The 20,995-nt window shown below is 51.4% G+C and overlaps 1 protein-coding gene across 3 annotated transcripts; it reads right to left on the bottom strand.

The window, feature by feature from the left end:
- Nucleotides 1–4,274: 4,274 nt before the first annotated feature.
- Nucleotides 4,275–20,988, bottom strand: LOC112547425 (uncharacterized protein C2orf72 homolog). Of its 3 annotated transcripts, none has more exons than XM_075938189.1 (4): nucleotides 19,736–20,988; nucleotides 16,208–16,815; nucleotides 14,578–14,693; nucleotides 11,433–11,580 (listed from the first exon to the last, which is right to left on the bottom strand). In XM_075938189.1, exons 2-3 carry the CDS (start codon nucleotides 16,788–16,790, stop codon nucleotides 14,602–14,604), a joined length of 675 nt encoding a protein of 224 aa, XP_075794304.1. In that variant the 5' UTR covers nucleotides 16,791–16,815; nucleotides 19,736–20,988; the 3' UTR covers nucleotides 11,433–11,580; nucleotides 14,578–14,601. The 3 variants fall into 3 exon arrangements, with proteins under 3 accessions (XP_075794305.1, XP_075794304.1, XP_075794303.1); XM_075938188.1 differs by having other exon boundaries at nucleotides 16,208–16,871; XM_075938190.1 differs by lacking the exons at nucleotides 11,433–11,580; nucleotides 19,736–20,988 and adding an exon at nucleotides 4,275–4,413 and having other exon boundaries at nucleotides 16,208–18,853.
- Between the last annotated feature and the right edge of the window lie 7 nt (nucleotides 20,989–20,995).

Genomic DNA, 20,995 nt, shown 5'->3' on the forward strand with positions numbered 1-20,995 from the left:
TCCGGAAAAACTTGCCAGCTGTCTACACTGGCCGCCTGAATTTCCACAAAAGCACTGACTTCCCACTGTAAGAAATCAGTGCTTCTTGCAGAAATACTATACTGCTCCCGTTCGGGCACAACTTTTGCACAAAAGAGCCAGTGTAAACAGCTGAGATTTGTTTTCCGCAAAAAAGCCCCAATCGTGAAAATGGCGATCGGGGCTTTTTTGTGGAAAAGTGCATCTAGCTTGGCCACAGACCCTTTTCCGCAAAAAGTGTCCGTGCCAATCTAGACACGCTTTTCCGAAAATGCTTTTAACGGAAAACTTTTCTGTTAAAAGCATTTCCAGAAAATCATGCCAGTCTAGACGTAGCCGTTCAGTTAGGGGTCTGTGTTACATTCTTGTCCACTCTCCTTATGTACAACAGCTGCTCGGGAGGCCCTGGAGTGTGGTTTGAGGGTGTGGCTGACTGGACAGGACGGGGTGTGGGACCCTCCTCTAGGCTGTGTGAAGACAGCAAAACATGGGGAAAGATCACTGGCTCATGACACCCCTGGGTTGCGTGCTCTGGGCTGTGGCTTGATGGTGCGTTGCACGCTGAGAAGAACAAATACACAACAATACACCCATACATTCCCACCACCCTGCTGGCAAAGCCCTTTTGAGGGCTCGGCTCCCGGGGTGAAAGAATCAGCAGTTTAAACACCAGGCACGAAAGCTCCAGGAATCACAGCAAGTTTGGGGAATGGCAATGATATCACCAGTGGAGTCCCATGACATGTCCAGCAAAGGAAGGACTGTTAACTGTCTGGCTGCTTGCCGGCTGGGCCGGCATCATTCCAGGTTGCCACAGAGCCCGGGCTGAAGCAAGGGTGCAGGTGAGCCACAGCCCCGTGACTGGTGAAAGTAGGTTAATAATTGACAATCACGGATAAATCCGGGAGACTCTTCACTCGGGTCACCTTCTGAGGTCCTAAGGCTGTATGTTCACCTATTTCACTGACCGCAAGATAACACACTTCTGGAGAGACCTGGCCCTGGACTAAAGCCATACAGCTAGATACCATCTAACAGGAAGCGTGACCTTTAGTTAGCGTTTGCAAGAACTTGTTTTCATTTATTTCAAGTCTTGCCAATCACCCTTTATCTAATCTGGTTTAGAGGCATTCTCTCTGTAATCCTATGACTCTGAAAACAACAAGGAAGGATCATAGGCAACAGCCCAGTAGCTGGGGTTCTCTGCATTTTACTTCTCATAATTAGATTCAAGGAACTAATACCTAATTTATTATACTTTTCTTTTGGATGAAGCATATAATGGGGGGTTGATATAGACTCTATTTAAGGCTGGAGCTGGGGGGAGGGGAGATTTATTCTTTCCCTCCCCAGCACCTACAAAGGGACTGTAAGAAGTTGAGAACTTAATCCAGCAGGGAGTCAGGAAGGAAAGATCTTTGGAAAGAGCCTTGTTGTTGAAAGAAGAATGATAGATAGGGTTGCCTTCTTCACTCCCCAGACCTGATAGGCATGAGCCACGCCTTACAACTTTGCTTTGGACTTTGACTGATAAATAGAGAAGGGCTTCTATGTTTGGGTTTTATACTTATTGATTTTACTTTTACTTACACACACACACACACACACACACACACACACACACACACACACACACACACACACACACACACACACACACACACACACACACACACACACACACACACACACACAGTGCAAGGTGATTAAATTATACCTGAGCATGCAAAATACTTTCCTGTGCCATTAAAGCCCTATCACATGAAGCCAAAAGAATAATCCTTCTTTGGCATGAGCCCAATATTACAATAACCCCTCCAGCTGTAAGGTCTATGGTTAATAAAACAAAACAATCCCTACTTAAACTGGATGAGCATTACTGATTATTTTTGCTTAATGACACATACCTAGCTTATGTGAATGAAAACCCACCACTTTTCAAAATGGAAGTGTCTGGGGGGTGTTTTTTAAGGCTCAGCTGGAATTCTATGGCTCATTTTGTTTACATAGTCCAGTCTCAATATGTCAGTAGGAAATGTGGGCATAACCCACTTTATCCAAGCCAGTGTGTGTTGACATTTCTCTATTCATTAACAAAGGTAAGAGCTAATTGCCGATGCAGCTCTCTCTTCCTACTCCTGGTTTTTAAAGAGAACTAGCACCCAACAAACAAGAGTTTAAAACAGCTACCAAGTTAGTGATACAGGCTGAACCTCCCTGGTCCAGAACTCCGGTTGCTGGACCAGAGAGCACCAGGGGCAGAGGCTGCTGGCAGCTGAGAGCAAAGCCAGGCAACAGAGCTTATGGGAGTGGAGCCCACGGTGGGGCCATGAGCAGCAGGCCCCAGGGGCTAGGGAAGGGAGCTGGCACTCCCCGAGAGCCCAGAGGCATGAACTTCCCTGGGCCAGCAAACTCCCTTGTCTGGGACCAGTCAGGTCCTAAGGGTGCCAGACCAGAGAGGTCCAGCCTATTCTTTACAAGTGACTTTCATATAGCCCGGAGTAAATCTGTTCAGTAGGAGGCTCCAGGCTCCCCCTGCCCCCACACTGGGCCCTGCCTATGCTCCACCCATTCCCCTGCTTGCTGCTGTGATTCCACAGGCTGGACCACTGTCCCGACACTAGGGCCACTCCAGCCATCTAGTGCTGCGGCTGGTGGCTCGGCTGCAGGGAGGGCCTTGCTGGTCAGGGGTGTGGGCGGCGCAGCTCCGATCCTGAGCCATCCATGTTGGCCAACCCTCTGAAGCTAGGGGAGGCTGGGGCCGTGCTACCCGCCAGCTCTCTGGAGCCGGGGGCCAGTGCAGGGCATTACCCTGGGGCTAGGGCTGCCAGATAGTTTCAACAAAAATACCAGACACACTTGACATGACACCACAACCCGCATTCCATCTTAGTTAGAAAATACCGGACAGTTCTATTTCTTAATTTGTTTCCCAAACAGAAAGCTTAAATACTGGACCACCCGCTTCAAAACCAGACACCTGGCAACCCTACCTGAGGCAGGGAGGGGGCAAGGGCCAGCAGGCCACAGCGGGGGGAGGGGGAGGCTGGGGGTCTTGCCTCCCAAACCCATGGGGTCACCCATTGCCCATGGTTCCAGGCCCATCTTGTTAGCAACTGGAAACAAGGTGCTGATTAAACCGGAGCACTGAACAGAACTGATCTGATCTGCAGGGTTTCCAATAATTCCCATGCTGGGTCTCTCCTGAGCAGGCAAAGTGGACCGGACCCTGAATTCCCCGATTCCAGTTCAGGTTTAGGGACCAAGTGAAAGTAAGTTTGTTAGCTCCCTTCCCAGGCCCTGCTGTATTCAGTTAGATCAGGGGTCTCCAAACTTTTCAGCCCGAGGGCCGCATTAACTATCAAACAGCAGTTCGGGGGCCGACTACACACTTGAGATCCAAATAAACAATCAAAACATGGATGTTGTTTTTAATTATGTATTTAATATTATTTTATTCAGTTATTATTTAATAACACATTGATACACTACACATGAACACCTGTATTAGTGTGAATGGTGAAATTGTTTCCTGGATGCCAAAATAGCAGACATTTCTGGCTTTAGATTTGTTGTCCCTAACATCAACAGTGACCTGCGAATCCGTTTCTCCCGGAAGGGGGGGGGGGGCTTTTCCCCCTGCTCTCCCCTTCCTCTGCACGCTGTCCTCCCCTCCTGCTTGCCACCGCTCACTCCTTTCCCCCCCCCCCCGGGCGGAAGGGGTCACCTTTTTAAAGTTCCCGCCGGGGTTCACGTTCCCCCGCACGTCGCCGGGCGGGCGTTACCACCACCGCCCATCCTGCCCCCTGATTGGCCAGCTGCCCTGTCAGTCTGGGCGGGGGAACGCCGCCCGTGCTAACCCCCGCCCCCTGCGCCGTTTGCCGCCGCGCGGCCGCTTGTCAGCAGAGCGGCCCGCTTCTCCTGCCCCGGCGCGGCGTGAGTACACGCCGCACACCCCTGACAGGGCCCCCCCCCCGCGGCAAGAAGGGCCCAGACAAAAATGTCTCCACGGGCCGGATGAGAGGGCCTCGCGGGCCGCATCCGGCCCGCGGGCCGTAGTTTGGAGACCCCTGAGTTAGATGGAACAGGCGGGCTAATGGTGTTAACACCCAATCGCTGTCCAGTGTTAAACAAGTCCACTGTTTGGTATGCAGAGAACTCAGTACCATGGCGCAAACATCGTACAATTCATACCAAAGGTCAGAAGTTTATTAACTGAAATACCCAAGGAAAATAATCCACAGGAGGCAAAGAACACAGCCACTGAGACCGACTGTCTGGGCAATGCAAAACCTCGCCAGGTCCCTTTTAGGAGACACACATTGGTTAAAGTCTCTCATTCCATCAGACAGTGCTTCTTGGTGATGAAGAAAAGGCCACGGCTCTTGTTTAGCTCTAAACAGGGAATAAATAATCGTCACTTTTCTGCTCTGGACAAATCAGACGCACTCAGGGAAGGAAGAGACAGGACAGAGAAGGTGGGGAATGTAGCTTTTGCCAGGGAGGCCGACAGCTTATGCTGGCTCCCGAGCTAGGTGTGTGGGCAGCTTCACACCCTGGAAGGGGTGAGATCTTCAGCAGGCGGTGCCTCTTCCTGTCCCTGTTCTTTGGCTCCAGCTAACGGAAAGGTGAAAACACCTGCCAGGCCTGTGAGCAGTACACAGACCCTGTGAAAGAGCCAGGCCAGTGGTGATGAAGCCATCTCACAGGCATTTGCCTACCCCAGGGACAGACGGTCAGTTTCTGAATTTACTGTGTTAATCTACAAGAGCTTAGCTTAAAAGGTGCTTTAAGAGGGACTACAAAATCACATCTCTCAAAAACCATTGTTGGCCCCAGCTGCCATCAGCCATAGGGGCACCAGATAAATAATACTGCACAGGGCCCCATAAATCCTAAGGACAGTCTTTCCATTAATGTCGTTGGACACACAATCTGGTCCTAACGCCTCTGCTACTATTCCTGCTCCTCCAAAACACACACGAGTTCCAAGAAAGTCACAGCAGCCGTTTGACTCTCCATTTGTACAGCAGGATTCCAAGAGGTGAAAAGAGCCACTTGAAAGCCCACCATTTCCAGGTGCCTGTGTGTTGCTATTGAAGAGCATTAAAATGTTTATCAAGGTCCACCAGCTGGGAGAAAGAAGGGAACACAGAGTCACAAAAATGGAACAAACTTTTGAACTAAAAAGGATCCTGGGATTAATCAGATCCTAGTGTTGTGTGTTGTCTGATTCCACAGCTGTTTGTGTCCAAGTCACTTTGTATATCACTATGCTCAGCACAACAGCCCCCAAATCCTGCGGTCTCATAGGCTGAAAAGCCTCATTTAGTTGTGGAGAGAGAGTTCCCTGGGAGAACGCAGGCGATGCATGTGGCTGTGGTGGGCACTCGGAGTGGCTGTGTCTACACTGGCCAGTTTTTCCCAGAAAATCAGCCACTTTTCCAGAAAAACTTGCCAGCTGTCTACACTGGCTGCTTGAATTTCCACAAAAGCACTGACTTCCTACTGTAAGAAATCAGTGATTTTTGCGGAAATACTATGCTGCTCCCGTTGGGCAAAAGTCCCTTTTGCACAAAACTTTTGCACGAAAGGGCCAGTGTAGACAGCTCAGATTTGTTTTGCGCAAAAGCGCGTCTAGATTGGCACGGACGCTCTTCCACAAAAAGTACTTTTGCGGAAAAGCGTCCGTGCCAATCTAGATGCTCTTTTCCGAAAATGCTTTTAACGGAAAACCTTTCCGTTAAAAGCATTTCTGGAAAATCATGCCAGTCTAGACGTAGCCAGTATGAATGAGAAAAATCTAACCTCAAAGCATGAAACAGAAAGAGAAACCCATGTGAGCTCGAGGTTGGCACAGGCAAATCAGACCCAGACGCAACGGACATAGAAGAATTGATACACTAACTTCACAGACAAGAGAGATATATGCACACGAATAGAATATACACAGTCAGCGGATTATAATGACAGGTTACATGCCCCATTTTGCATAAAGCCTATTTGAGTGATGCATATTCATATTCAAAAACCTATTTCCATAAAGAATACGGAGGTGCAACATGTCAGGGTGGTGGTTATTGTTGTACAGGACTGGATGTACTTCAGTGGATGGGAACGCTGGGTCAGAGAGGGACAGGAGGAGAAGACAAAGGACTGAAATGGGGAACCCCTGTATTTCCCACCAGTCAAGCCCTCGTGTACAGATTATAATAGTTCTGCCGTGCCAGGCTGTTTGCACAGTGTAGCAATTAAAACAAGCGAGTTGCTTTCCCACACAAACAAAATCGAAACATTAAAATCTGTCACATAGAAACGTAACTTCCTCTCTCACAAGTCAACAGGCAGACTGGAAGCTTGGCCGGTCACACCCCTAGCTTAGAACTCGAGTTCACCAACTCAAGGAGGACTCAACACACTCTTTCAGGGGCCGACAACTGGGTGATCGACACCTGGATCACTGGAGACATGAGGAACCCTGGGGCCCAGCGCTGGCTTAGGGAGAAGAGGGTGGCTTATTGGTTAGAAACTGCCTGTCCTACCTGAAAGGCAGTGCACTGGAGCAGCTAAGATGTGGATCTCCCACGTTACCCTGAGTCTACATGGGTTTATGCCTGAGCGTGCTTGCTGTGACCGCATGTCATCTCGCTGTTCATTGGGACATGGAGCAGGAGCTCAGACTTAGGCGCCTGGCCTCCATCTGTAAGGGGGAAACCAGACAGCAGAGGTGAGAGCTGAACTCATGGCGATCACTAGCCCAGCGCAGGGAACGTCCCTCTCGCTTCTCTAGGGACGTGATGGAGGAGACTTGCGTCTCTCCCCCTCCACGGCTTGATACCAGTGGCCGTGCTGCAGCATGCAGTGCCAAATGCAACTCCTCCCATCACCCCCAGCACCAGCACCCATCCTCCTGCTTTCTTCCTGGAGAATCCCATTGGCCTCCATCTCTGCCTCAACTTCTCCCCGAGTTCCTGGTGAAAGCTGAGGGGTAAATGGAGATGGAGTTCAGCCCGCTGGGCTGTGACCTCACAGTGCCCCTGCCCCATTGATTCTTGCATTGCCTGTGGCCGGAGGAGAAAGCCAGAACAGGGAGGGACACAGGTGGTGAGTAGTAGAGTCAGGGGAATGCAATGTCTTCCTAAACTGCCAGGCCACCCCTGCCCACACATTGCCTCCAGCCTTCCAGAGCCTCCTACGGGGGAGGGGGAGGGGGGAAAGGGGGGAGACTTGGTTTCCACAGGGGCAATGGGCGGGGTCTCAGACAAAAGGGGCAGGGCTTGTCTTCCTTAGCCCTAGGTTCGCCCATGGCCCATTGGGGAGGGACCTGTTCACCTCACAGAACGCTGCCTCGCAGGATCTGGCAGACACCCATCCCTGGCCAAAAAAGCAGCTTTGGAACACACCGGCCTGGTGATAAGGGGCCGTAAGCGGGACCCTGGCTGAGAGAGTGCCTGGAATTGAGGGCACTACATGCTAAGGAGGGGGGGGGGGGCGCTGCCCCTTGCCCTGAGGGCTCAGTACCCAGCGCAGGAGAGATGGGGGGAGGGATGTAGCAAGGGTTTGTTTGGAGGCAGATTAAGCTGGGGCTGCCTAGGCTTCTGGACACATTCCTCCTTTGGATCCCAGCGGGGAGGCGAACAGGGAAAAGAAACCTAGCAGGAATGCTCTAGCCCAGTGGTTCCCAATCTCTTCCAGCATGCGGTCCCCTTTACAATCTATTACAACTTCACGGATCCCTCTGCCTGAGGGAGGGGGGGAAAAGGGAAAAGAAACATAAGGATTGGGCCCGGTTCTTCCTTTTAAACGTTCTACGGCCCCCCTGCAGTACCATCGCAGACCACCAGGGGTCCACGGACCACAGGTTGGGAACCCCTGCTCTCATTGCAGCTCTCAGCCTGGGATTGTGCCTTCGCCCGGGCTGGAAAACCGCGCGGAGCAGTCGGAGCACTGACCCGCTCCCAGCGTCCTGGAAATGGTTGGTCTGCAGGAATCCTCCCCGTTAAGAGAGGGACGATTCCTATTGGCTCGCCCCCACCCATCACCCACTGCCCCCCCCTTTCTCTCTGGCTTCCCAGACACCCACCTGCCCCCACAGAATGCGTCTGCTAATCAGCTGTCTGAACCAGTCCCCTGACTCCCCTCCCCCATCATTTCTCATCATTCAAGCTTCTCCTTGCCACCTGCATAGCTCTGCCTTACCCCGCTTACCTGGCCCATCACCACGTCCGAGGTGGCAGCCTTGCCAACATCATCCACCAGCTTCTCTCAGCCATCTCTGTGCATTCTTCCACATTGCCCCCTGGCCTGTGACCTCTTCCCCTCTGGTGCTTCCACTGCTCTACGGTCCAGAGCTGAACTTATACCGCAAAGCCTAGGCCACAGCGATGCTTCGCTGTGGTCACCTGACTCTGCCACCGGCCTGCAGGGTGACTTTAGGCAGCAGGTACCTGGGTGTTTAAAACTACCACTTTTTAAGCCCATCTCATGATTGTTGGCGCTTGACTTGTGAGGGAGGAATGCCAGGGGGTAGGTGAGGAATGCCAGGGGGTAGGTGTTATGAGCTGGCAGTCCACACCCTCCCGTACCTAAAAAACGTTGAATAATTCCTTTAAAATACAAACCAACCTTGGAAGCAAGTCACAATCTGTGCTACTGCAGGCCAGAGAGTTTTCTTTAAAGTTACCAAGGTTTCTTTTGCGCAGTTTCCAGAACTGTTCTAGATGCATTACAAAACATGCAGGGTACAAAACATGCAGGGTACAAAACCAAAATAAAATAAAATAAAAAAAAATCTAACACACAAACCACCCCCCCCCCCGCCAAAAAAACACAAATAACCCCTCCCCCGCAAAAAACTTAAGCCAGACCAAGACCACCAAAAAACCATGGTAGCAAATCTCAGAGCCCAGATCAACAGATTCTGGGGCTTTACACTGGGGCTAAAAATAGCCATGTGGAGGTTTTGCATGAGCTGGGCTTTGCAGCTGGGCAAGTTGCAAGAGAGATTTCAACACAGCCCAGCTGATTAGCAGAAAGCCCTTAGCTAGGTGTTTGTTTCTACTAGTGGTGCACGTTCTCAGTCCATCAGGTGTGCCTGATGGGTTCCTGACAAGTCTTCTGCTCCATCAACGACAATAAACTTTGAGCTGTGTGTGTGCGCGCTCCTCTGTCTACTGTGTTAACCATGCACAATTAGTCAACAATGCAGACACCGAGAGAGCCCCTAGAGAACACAAATCAGGTACGGATCAAAAGCACCAGGCCAGGTTTATTGCCAAGCGACATACAGTAATAGCTGTCAGCGAGCAAACTTGCCGCTGCGCCAGGATGCATATGTACGTCATGACAATGGACTAATTCAGTCAATACTATGGCTCCAGCATTGCGCCCCCCCCCCCCATCAGCCAAAGACCACTCTTCAGGGCACCCTTCTACACAGGCACAAACAAGTTTCACCTCCCTCTCACATATCAGGTTGCCACTCTGTTGCCTAGTTACCACCCTTTACCTTACACGGGGAGGGGAGGTTCAATTTAGGGATGTAAGCGACTGTTCGACTACCTGATACGCCTAGTTGACTTGACTACTTGCATTCCCTCCCCCTTTGCTGCCTATGGATCAGAGGCAGGAAGGATGAGGTGAGAAGCAGGAGCCAGTGCTGGGTGGTGCGGGCTTAAAAACCGCCTCCCTCCCCCGCCCAGCATCACCTTTGCCGTGCCACCAGCCTCCCCCTTGTTGCTGCCTCTATCAGAGGCAGGCAGCACGGGGTGGAGGCTGGTGAGGCTGCCGCAAAGCAGCCTCTCCCCATAGCAGGCCCATGGTCGCCATGGGCAGAGGCTGCTCCGGCAACAGCCCCTGTCTGCAGGGGGTGGGGTGGGGGGGGTGTCCCAACTCCATTCCCTACATGCCTCCATTCCATCTCCAGCTGGGCGCTGAACACCCCCCCCCAAAGCAAACAGTGAATACAGTCCCCACTACGTCACACCCAGCACTTTCCTTTATTGACCAATCATGTCATCGATATAAATTGTATTACCCATCTCAGCATCCTAGTTCAATAACTATCCATCATGCTGTCAATTCGGACCCTGTTTGAACCTGAGTTGGTTTGCTCTTGTTATCTGTGGGGTTGTGTTGGTACCGAGATGTTTCTTCGCTTTTTTCCCCCCTGGAAGAACAGCTCTTGTGCAAGAGGGGGGTTTTGCACAAGGAGCCGTATAGACGGCTCCTTTTTGCGCAAAAGCCTCTTGCGCAAAAAGCAGCCGCTTATTAATTATGCAAATGAGGTTCGGCAATATTCCATACTTGCCTCATTTGCATATTTCTTGCGCAAAACTCCAGCGCAGTGTAGACATGGCCAAGGTGTCCTGTTACAACCCCTCTGGAATGTGCTTACAGCCTGTGCCTAGCACCGCTGAGGTCTGAGTATTTCTGTAACATCAGCCCTATTCTTGCCAACTTCTGTGAGCAGGGCCTGCCACTCGCTCACAGCAGAACTCTATATTAGCCAAGTCTTAGACCTTGCTATCTAGACCTCAGGCCCCTCATCCAGCTTATGCTACCTGGGCTTTTGTTTCAGGCCCTCATCTTACCATGCACGCGCACACACACACACACCTCGGTGCACAAACATTTATTCCACACATGGATAGAAAATAGAGGGAACATCGGTCCATACCGCAATTTTAGCTCCAGAGCTCAAGCCCAAAGCAGCTGACCCAGGCTCTCAGACTCGCCCCCATGGTTTGTTTTTGCTGTGTAGACGTCGATTCCAGACTAAAGCATTCATGAGCTTAAAACAGACAGAATAATGTACCTAAAAATAATCTTTTCTTTGACTGTGAAATATTTTTTTTAAATGACATTTTTGATGGCAAGGGTTTAAAATAAATATTGAAACGGCTGTAAATATAAAGTCCAATGTCATTACACAATTCCTCACATGGAAACTGTGCCCACAGGTTTTGTCTGTCCTGCTATTGTGGCAGGGTCAGTCTCCCTCCTGAGACCCTGACCACTGTTCGGTCCACTGTCCCACCCTTTGAGGGCTGCAGCAGGGCCCTCACCTGCAGAGTTTTTGTTCCTGGGCCTTCCTGGCCCTTAGCATAAAGGATGTTGTACTGGGCTGAAGCCCTGGGCCAGTCACGGCTGACCAGATAGCCCTCTTCTTGCCCCGAAGGGCGGGGTGGGGGGGGGGGAAGGGAGCCCTTCAACACTGCCTGCTCAACTCCTCACCTTCCCCTGTATCCTTTAGCAGGGCTGGTGATTCCACCTGCTCCTCCATGCTGAGTCTCCTTAACACTCCTTGTTTTTCTCCTCTCTGCTCCTTCTCTCTCTCCCCTCTCCATCAGGGAGGGTTTTTAAAGAGGCCCGGGGCAACCCCAAGTCCTTTAACCTGCTCCTCACACTATAAATAAGCAATAAATGGTTTGAAGTTTATTCATACCCACAGGCATGCAGAGAATAAACCCCAACTTTTAATGTGTGGGGGTTGTGGTTGAATAGGAGGTTTTTTTTTTTTTTGTTCTATTTTTTAGGTGGCAGTTCAGATGGATACAGGAGCTGTTAAAAAAAAAAAAAGCCAAGACATTAAGTCTGTAATGCAAACCTGCATAATTTGTTTTTAAAAATGATATAACTACAATACCCAGGGATGAGCTAGAACCACATTGCACCAGGTACTGCACAAACATGGAACACGTTCTCCTTGCCCTGAAGAATGTATAATCCAAATATGAGAAAAGACAACAGATGGATACAGACAGAAAAGGGAGACAAGGACTAATGAGACACTATTATGCAGCACGATAGATGGCAGCATCACCCCACCAGCAGTCCAGCTGTTGTCAAGTTAATCAGCACTTAATCATAAATCGAGCCAGTGGGGAATTTTTCAGTTAAATGGTTTTTTGGAAGTTTTCACAAAAAACCCGCCCAGAGATCCCAGAATAGCCAACTGGCAGAGGCTTGGGGCACTCCCCACGTTCCAGTCTTTGATCTGTATTTGGGTTCCCACATCCCAGATGACTGGCTATTCCAGGACAGGAATGGGTGTTTGTGTAGGTTTTTCTCTCTCTCTCTCTTTTTTTTGAGGGGGGGGGAGAAAACTTATTCAGACTAAGGGCTCAGTTTTGTTCCAGTGCAGAATGGGACAGTATCTGGAGTTACTGCATTTTCAGGGGAAGGGGAAAGTTTCCCAGCCAGCGCTAATCAGATAATATACCAGTGAGGAGGCAGCTATTCAGTGGGGGGGGCTTGATACTAGATTCCAACTACCAGCCTCCCACAAATCAGCCTTGACTATAAAAATCTCCCAGGGACATTCTCCATCAGATTATACCAAACCCTGGCATGTCATGTCCCTCCAAGAATCTATCTGACATGATTATTGTGCATGTGGTAAAATCTGTTTTTTTCTATGATGCTAAACTCCACAGCAAGGGAGTCAGGGGAGAGGACAAGTTCACTGGGTCCCTGGGTGCGCACCCTTGAAGGGGTAGGACCTAGAGCAAAAGGGGAGGGGCTGGGACAGACAGCCCTCAGCATCACCTAGATGACCCAGTGCCCCCCTTTCTGCCACCGGCCCTCAGAGCCGGCCGAGTGCACGGCGCACAGCTCTGGCGCGTGCTTCAGCAGTGATTTTAAAGTGCTCAGGGCAGCGACCGCAGAAGCAGCAGCTGAGAGCCCCAGGCTCTTTAGAATCATTGGGTGCCCCCAGTCGGCAGGGCTGGAGGTAGCGTACACTTCAATGCGCTCAACACAGCGGCTGTGTCTAGACTGCATCCCTTTTTCGTAAAAGGGATGCAAATGAGACCTATCGCAATTGCAAATGAAGCGGGGATTTAAATCCCCCCCCGCTTCATTAGCATAAAAATGGCTGCCGCTTTTTTCCGGCTTGGAGCTTTGCCGGAAAAAAGCGCCGGTCTAGATGCTGATCTTTCGGAAAATAAAGCCTTTTCCAAAAGATCCCTTATCCCTCTTAAAATAAATCCCCGCTTCATTTGCAATTTCAATCGGTCTAATTTGCATCCCTTTTACGAAAAACCAGCTTGTTTTACTTGGAACAGGGAGTTCCAACGCCTGAACTGTGGGTGCGCTACGTTCCATAAGAACCCTGCACAACTGATTTAGTGTCACGTATCATGGCGCAAGATCTCCACCAACTAGGACACCCGTATCTCACCAGATCGGCTGCTAGGCGGCCACAGCTTTTCAGACCTTTATCTCCCACCTGCCCCCCTGCACCGCAGCTGCACCCTACTCATCACAATTCTGCGGTTGCACAAGGATGGAGTGGACCACAGATCTGATGCAAAATCCTCTGAGGTCCTTGGAGGAGCTGGCATTGACTTGGGAGGGGGCTGGATTAGGCCCCTCGCCTGCAGCGTCACAAACAAGGCTAAGGTTGCTGTTGGCTGCAAGCAGCAGAGCTCTGCAAATCTGCAGGTACCCGCAGAGAGTCACAGATCATCTTTGCAGATGCAAATATTGTGCCCGCACAGGGCTCTAACAAGTGGCCCTGAGCACTAGCTAGCGCGCCAAGGGACAATGGCAACACAAATGCGGTGAACTAACGGGAAGAAAAGGACAAGGGCTGGGTTGCTGGAGCAGCAGCTCTCGCTGCTGAGAATATGGGGTTCGTGCATGCTCAGAAGCTAGCGGCTAGCTGGTTCCCCGGCAGGCTCTGCTATCCCATCCCCGTGGGCAGAGGTGAAAGGAAGACACTGCACCCGGGTGCGCTGCTTAGGCAGCAAGGAGCTGGCCAGGACACGCTCCCAGCTGGGCTGCAGGGACTTCCTTCAGGCTGCCATGAACCTCCCCCCGGGGTACAACCCAACAGTACCTGTAAGAAAGGTAAGTTACTTGCACCTCTGCCCGTAGTGTGGATAGGAGGCACTGCAGGGATTTGCGCAGGATGGGGGAGGGGGAAGGGGAGTGTCCTAGAAAGCAGAGGGTTTTCAAACTTTTTTTCTTGTGACCCAGTTGGGGAAAAGCCCAATAAACGGTATCGATTTAGAGCGTCCCCCACGTGGCTGCCGGGAAAGCCTCTTCCTTGCAGGGCTCCCCTTCCTTGCTTCCAGGCAACTCCCCTCCCCCACTGCGGAGCTCCCCGGACGCTGCTGGGGAACACCCCTCCCCTTTGCAGAATCCCCCTGCTCCCTTGAGCTCTGGCTGCCGACCCAGGGATCCACATTCGGCACCCCAGGACTGGGTCGCGACCCGACCTTTGGGAATCACGGCTCTCAACATCTCTCTGTCTGAGGGTTTTGTATAGCGCCAGCTCCTCACATCACTGCCCCCCATCCACCTTCCTCCAGCCCCGCACAGCTGGCTTGGAGTCCCAGGCAGGGAGGAGGGGGAATTCCCAGACGTCATGCCAGGAGAGCTTTGGGAGTGGGGAGGGAGACTCAGGCGGATGCACATGCAGGAGTTGGCCTGCTTGGAGCACTCCCCCCCCTCCGCCCCCCAAGCAGTCCGTGAAACAGGTGTACCCGTGCAGTAGCAGCAGGGGGAGGCTGCTATGAAGGGAGGCTGCTGGAAGGGATGAGAGTCACCCACCTGCTAGGCACATTGCTGTGTGGCCTAGGGGAGCCTGTCCTCGTACCGTCTTTCATAGCCTGCGTTGCACACCCCCAAGCTGAGTCGGATGGTAACGGGATCTTGGGGAGTCATTCCTGGGGGGGAGGGGAGACACAACGTCAATGCGGTTGGTTTGCTGGGAGCGTCAAGGAGCCTGTGTCATTCCTCCGCAGGGGAGGACACCACGGTACAGCCCGTCCTGCCGGCTCTCCCCAGAGCGCGCTGCCACTAGCCAACTCAGAGGGGCCACGGAGGGGATCCAGCCAGGCGAAGGGAACACAAGGGACTCTCACCACTCAAACCAACTGGGCACCTGTGTGAGAAGACAAGTCTCCAACCCAGGCCATCTTTTGCCTGCCACCACCACTCGGCAGCTTGCTGGGATCCTCGCTCACCACAGGCCCCTGCCGTGAAGCTCCCCGCTGTAGGAGACGCCCAGCCTCTCAGAGGGGCTAACTCACTGTTTACACCAGGAGGAGACAAGACACAGGGGCTGTCCGAGCTACTAGGTGAGTCCTGAGCATGCAAAGGGGAACCTGCCTTCTCAGCTGACTTCGGTGCCCTACGTTCCTCCTGCCCTCCGGGCCAGATCCTTGCTGGGACACCCCCCACTCTGCCTCTCTCTTTCTAGCTTGTGACTCCGGCTCCCATTCCCAGGTCTGTCTGCCTCCATCCTGGTTTATGACAGTACCCAGCTTCTCCCACCGAATGGGCAATGACTGACCATCCACCCCGACTTGCTCAAATGCCACCCAACCTCCAGGCTTCCATGGCATGGACCTAAGATGCCTCCTGGGGCAGGTTGCCCTGCTAGTAAAAGGCTGAAACATTTACTGACACCACCAGAGATCCCCCAAGACACAGGGACATACTGGATGGCCCCGGGCGAAGGTGTTCTCCTCAGAGCTCCCATGCAGATGCCTCCTCCCGCTTGAGCACATGGGCTCAGCTTCCCATAGCTACGGGCAACAGGGAGCAGCCAATCTACAGGGCTCTGAGCCAGAGCGCTCGAGGTAAAGAGCAGCTCCTAATGCACTACCCTGAAGGCCCGCCATCTCCATGGCTTGTAAAAAGGGACGCCGCTGTACCCCTTCCCCATTCTAATTTCCTGATCATGTGCCCCCATCCCATCCCAGCCTCCCAAATAGCTCCGGGGCTCAGCTCCACCCTCTATATGCCAGTGTTTCTTAAACTGTTCTGCAGCACACCGGTGTGCCACGAGGCAGTCGGAGGTGTGCCACGGAGAACAGAATTCAAAATGGCTCCCCTTAAAGGGGCAGGCGACCTTTTTTTTCGAATAACTTTCCCCCAATCCCCTCCCCCATTTTTTTTTTTTTTTTGGCTCAACAAAAAATTCTTGGTGTTCCCCATAAAAAAAATTGTTCGGTGTTCCTCGGTCTTCAAAAGTTTAAGAAACACTGCTCTATGGCACGTCTCTGGTTTATATATCCTTCTGGTTCACCCCCCACTCCTGGCTCTGCTTTGATCTCTACACCCAGCTCATGCTTCCGCATCTCCTTCCACACACCTGCCTCTTCTCATCTGCACCACCCAGCAAGACCCCCTCCCACAATGACTAGCCCTGTGTGACCTCAGACCCCTACAGTACCTTCTTGGCCCTTCAGAACTTCTCTCAGAGCTCTGCAGGCAGCTCTCTTGACCTCCAGTGTCCCCTCTGGCTGGCCTGGGCTGTAAACTGCCGCTTCCACCACCAGTTCCTGGAAGCCACCATCCAGCAAGCACTGCATTCTCCTGAGTGCCCCCGCAGCCTGTTCTGGTTCCATCGGCTGGTGCTGCAGGTCCGGCTGGATCATCACCAGGACCAGAGCAGCTGGCATGCAGGGAAAGAGATTCCTTAAATTCCAGAGTGTTTCATCCAGGTGTTCCCACTGCATGAGCTGCCTCAGGGTGGCGGCTTGCCACAGCATGAAGACCAGCTGTGGTTCCATCTCCGGCTCTTCCTCCTTGATTTGCTCCTTCTGGTGGAGTTTGGCCTTTAGGTCAATCCCTCTGAAGAGTTCCTGGGCAAAGTCCAGCTGCACAAGGGGGACTGACTCATGGACATCGTCCATCTCCATGACTAGCACCTGTCCATTCCGCCTGCCCACAGCGTCCAGGAGAGTCAGGAACTGCCAGTGTACTGGCTCGGACGGGGAGCACACAGGGGTCTCCTCTAGCAGCTCCAACTCCATCTCTTCCTGCCAGACTTCAGTGTGGCTAGAATGACAAGTGGTTTGTTACATGGCGCGTGAGGGACGCCCAGGACAAGGTTTCTGGGTACAGAGAAAACGAAGATTCTGTGGGTCCCAAGCCAGTTCAAGCACCGCTAGCACCCAAAAATCGCAACGTCAACATTACCGGATGGGTTGGTTGCCAGAATCCAAGCCTGCCCAGCAAGCCCAAGCCGCCGCCTGCACCACACCTGCAGGGACTTAGCATCGTGTAGACATAACCCACTCCTTGGTAAGCAGTTCAGATAGAAGTTTATTGAATAAAGGATCAGAAGTCTTGCAAAGAGCAAAATAAGATCATGTGAAACCTTCCACAAGAGGATCAAAAAATTGGTCATTGCCATGTGTTTTTTTCCTGTGAGTTAGCCATGGCACTGGAGGTGCAACACATGGATTATCTGTACCAGGGGTGGCCAACATGTGGCTCTAGAGTCATCGGTGGCTCTTTTGAAATTAATGTGGCTCCTTGCTCAGACACCAACCCCAGGGCTGCAGCTACAGGTGCTAACTTTCCAGTGCTCAACTCCTGGCTCTACCTCCTCCTCCAAGACCGCCCTCGTTCCTTCCCTCCCCCACAGAGCCTCCTGAGTGCCATGAAACAGCTGACATCAGTGGGCAAGGGGCCGGGGAAGGAAAAGGAGGTGCTGATTGGCAAAAAATGCTGCAGACAGGAGAGGAGGCACCTGATGGGGACTGCTGACAAATTACTGTAGCCCTCTGGCAATGTACATTGGTAAACGGTGGTTCCTTCGCAGGCTTGAGTTGGCCACACCTAATCTATAGTTTGTGCGTTGGCCACACCTAATCTATAGTTTGTGCACCCTTCTCAAGAGGCAAAACAAAGAGCAATTGCCAGTCCAGTCCAGACAGGAGCTCATCCCACATGGGATCTCATCACTGTCCAGGAACAGGCTCGAATCCAGGTGATATGAAAACTTGGAACCACCACCGGGAAGTTTTACTAACTTCTTCAGGTGACGGTTGGCTCATAGCTGGAGGCACACCACCTCTCTGCCACCCCCCTTCCCTTTAAAAAAAATCCTTGCTCCTGTCACGCATGTGTCACATCCCTATAAGCTCTTGGGCTATCTTGTGGGAGAGTAGCACAGATTGTTTTGCTTAAAGCTATCCATTTTCAAATTGCTGCCTTTCAGCTTCCTGGCATCCCCCTATTTTCAGGAGGAGAGAAGTCAGCCAGGGAGAGCAGATTTTACCTTCTCAGTCTGTACCATTTTTCTGCATCTCTATAACCAGGGCTCGACAATTAGTGTAATCTACTTGCTCGTGGTGAGTAGATTACAAGCTGGCACAGCCGCACAGTGCGCCGAACTGCACAGCTGGCGAGCCCTGTCTATAAACCTCTCACTTGCCCCTCAGGCCACTTGTCTGAAAATCTGCTTTGTCACCTCTGACCAGCTTTAATTTTGGCAGCATCTCTTTAAAGAAATCATTTAAATAGTGCGTGAGACAATTAAGAGCCCAAAGTTCTGCCTTCAGGGCCTCCGACAAGGTGAAAACACTAGGCTACCCTGCCTGCACAGGCAAAGGAGGGGAGAGAATGGCAGGACAAGGAACAATGGTCTCAAGTTGTGGTGGGAGAGGTCGAGGTTGGATATTAGGAAAAACTATTTCACTAGGAGAGTGGTGAAGCACTGGAATGGGTTCCCTAGGGAAGTAGTGGAGTCTCCATCCCTAGAGGTGTTTAAGTCTCGGCTTGACAGTCCTGGGTGGGTTGATTTAGTTGGGATTGGTCCTGCCTAGAGCAGGGAGCTGGACTTGATGACCTTCTGAGGTCTCTTCCAGCTCTATGGTTCTATGATTCTAAAATACTCTCTCCTAACAAGGGTGGTTGGGACAGATTCATACTTCTCGGACCACATATAGACCTGAAAAGGAATACAGTAAAACTCTGATGGTCCGGCACTCCTGATAGTCCTGCACCAACAGGAACCTGGAAGTGCTCCAGGCAGCCGGACCATTGGAGCTGCTCTGCCCCCACTTCCCCGATTCAGCCGCTGCTAAAACTGACCAGCAGCTGAATCGGGGAAGCCTGGGACAGAGCAGCTGGAGTGCTGCCGGGTTGGTCCCGTAGCGCTGCCCCTCGGGGCTGCGGGACCCAAACCAGCAGCACCCCAGCTGTCCCCGATTCAGCCGCTGCTGAAACTGACCAGCGGCTGACTCCAGGAAGCCGGAGGCAGAGATGCTCTGCCCCGGCTTCCTGGAATCAGCCTCTGATCAGTTTCAGCAGCAGCTGACTTGGGTACACCTGGGACAGAGCAGCTGGGGTGCTGCCAGGTTGGTCTCGCAGAGCCAAGGGTTAGCGCTACCAAACCTGGCAGCACTGCAGCTGCTCCGTCCCAGGCATCTGGATTCAGCAGCTACTGAAACTGACCAGCGGCTGACTCCAGGAAGCCTGGGGCAGAGCAGCTGGGGGGTTGCCGGGTTGGTCCAGTGGCGCCAAGGGGCGGCGCTACCGGACCAACCCAGCAGCGCTCCAGCTGCTCTGCCTTAGGCGGCCCTCATTCAGCCGCTGCTGAAACTGACCAGCAGCGGCTGAATCACAGATGCCTGGGGCAGAGCCGGACTATTGGAAGGGGGGGGGGGTTATGAGGGGTCTGGGGTGGCATCCCCCCTCACCCCACCCCACCCCCTTCATAGCCCCCCCTTCTGATAGTCCAGCAAATCTGATAATCCGGCACCCCCTGGGTCCTAAAGGTGCCGGATTATTGGAAGTTTACTGTACCTCACATTGCACTACGCACCAGAAAAAGGATAATTAGTATTTCATAGATTAGCAGCAGTCTCACTGCCAGGTAAAGTCCCTGCTTTCCTAAGCATGAACAGAGGGCAACATTCCATAAACACGTGACTATCAATTTTCAGCATCTTAAACAGGGTTACTATACCTGATGGCTGGCTTACTTGTGTTACCATGTGGAGAGGAAAGCTTTTTCTAATGATCTCACAACCAGTTTGCAGTAGGCAAATTTGCTGGTCAACTGTATGTTCATTGGCCAAACTATATCTGATGTCACAATCCCACTCTTTCCCAAAATGACCTGTTAGTCTTGAAATCAAATAGGAGGGCAGGAGGCGGAGGGCAGAGGCAGTCCTGGATTGGGGGAGGGAGACATGCTCCTAGCTAGCCTGTCACCGGTCTGGTGACTTATGCAAAGCGATTCCATTCCACGCACATCCCATTTTCTTGGTACAACCAAACCCTGACTTTGCTTTAAGTGATAGTAAGAGGAAGCTGCCTACCAAACCCGGTGGTCCTTCTAGCGCTTACCGTTTAGGAGGAGTTCTTGAACAGACAGACGAACTCTCTCAAATATATAGATTTGTTTTATGGGTAAAGCCAAGTAGCCCTGACTCAGGGCCCTAATATGCTAGGCACATTGACAACTTTTGCCCCAAAGAGCTTACAGCGTTTTTCCCCCTGGATGCTTAACAAGCCCAGCTGGAAACGTACATGAAGAGGTAAATTCATTGCAGTATCAGATTTTTAAATAAGCACTTTTGTCAAAAGTCTAGTGATAATCACTAAGTAACAATCCAGGAAAACACCGAGTGAAGATTTGCAAGAGAGGAACTGTACAGAGAAAGTACTCAGCTGTGATGGTGGAGAATGAAGGGATGTCAAACAGGATGGAGGTGTGTATAACTAAATTACATAAAGTGAGTTGAGAGACAGGTCACAGCAAAAGAGAATTGATCAGAATTGTTCGGTTTTTAGTGATTATCCTTTAAATGTGAGCTGAACACGTTGGAATCTTAGCAAATAAATTGAGTTTTGTATTACAGCCAAAATTACAAACTGTAACTGCAGAACTGTACTATATACATTGATTGTTAGAAGAGTTTTCAACTAGTGCAAGAGAAACAAAACTTTGAGTTTTCATTTCAGTAAGCCTACATTTTTTCAAATATTGTACATAAGTTGCATTTGTTTCACTTTATATGCTCAATGTTGAACTTTTATTAAAGAGTGCTCTTCGATACCACGATGGGAGTTATAGAAAAAACACCATGGGAAGATATTTTTGTTAGTCTCTAAGGTGCCACAGGACAAAATTTTTAAATTACATTCACTGTGACTGATTTTTCTTTCAAGAAGTGATCATCTTTGAATACTTTGGTTAGTAAATAATCCAATTCCCCCCCTC

This window comes from Pelodiscus sinensis, chromosome 10 (genome assembly GCF_049634645.1).
Source record: "Pelodiscus sinensis isolate JC-2024 chromosome 10, ASM4963464v1, whole genome shotgun sequence".
Taxonomy (NCBI): Eukaryota; Metazoa; Chordata; order Testudines; family Trionychidae; genus Pelodiscus; species Pelodiscus sinensis.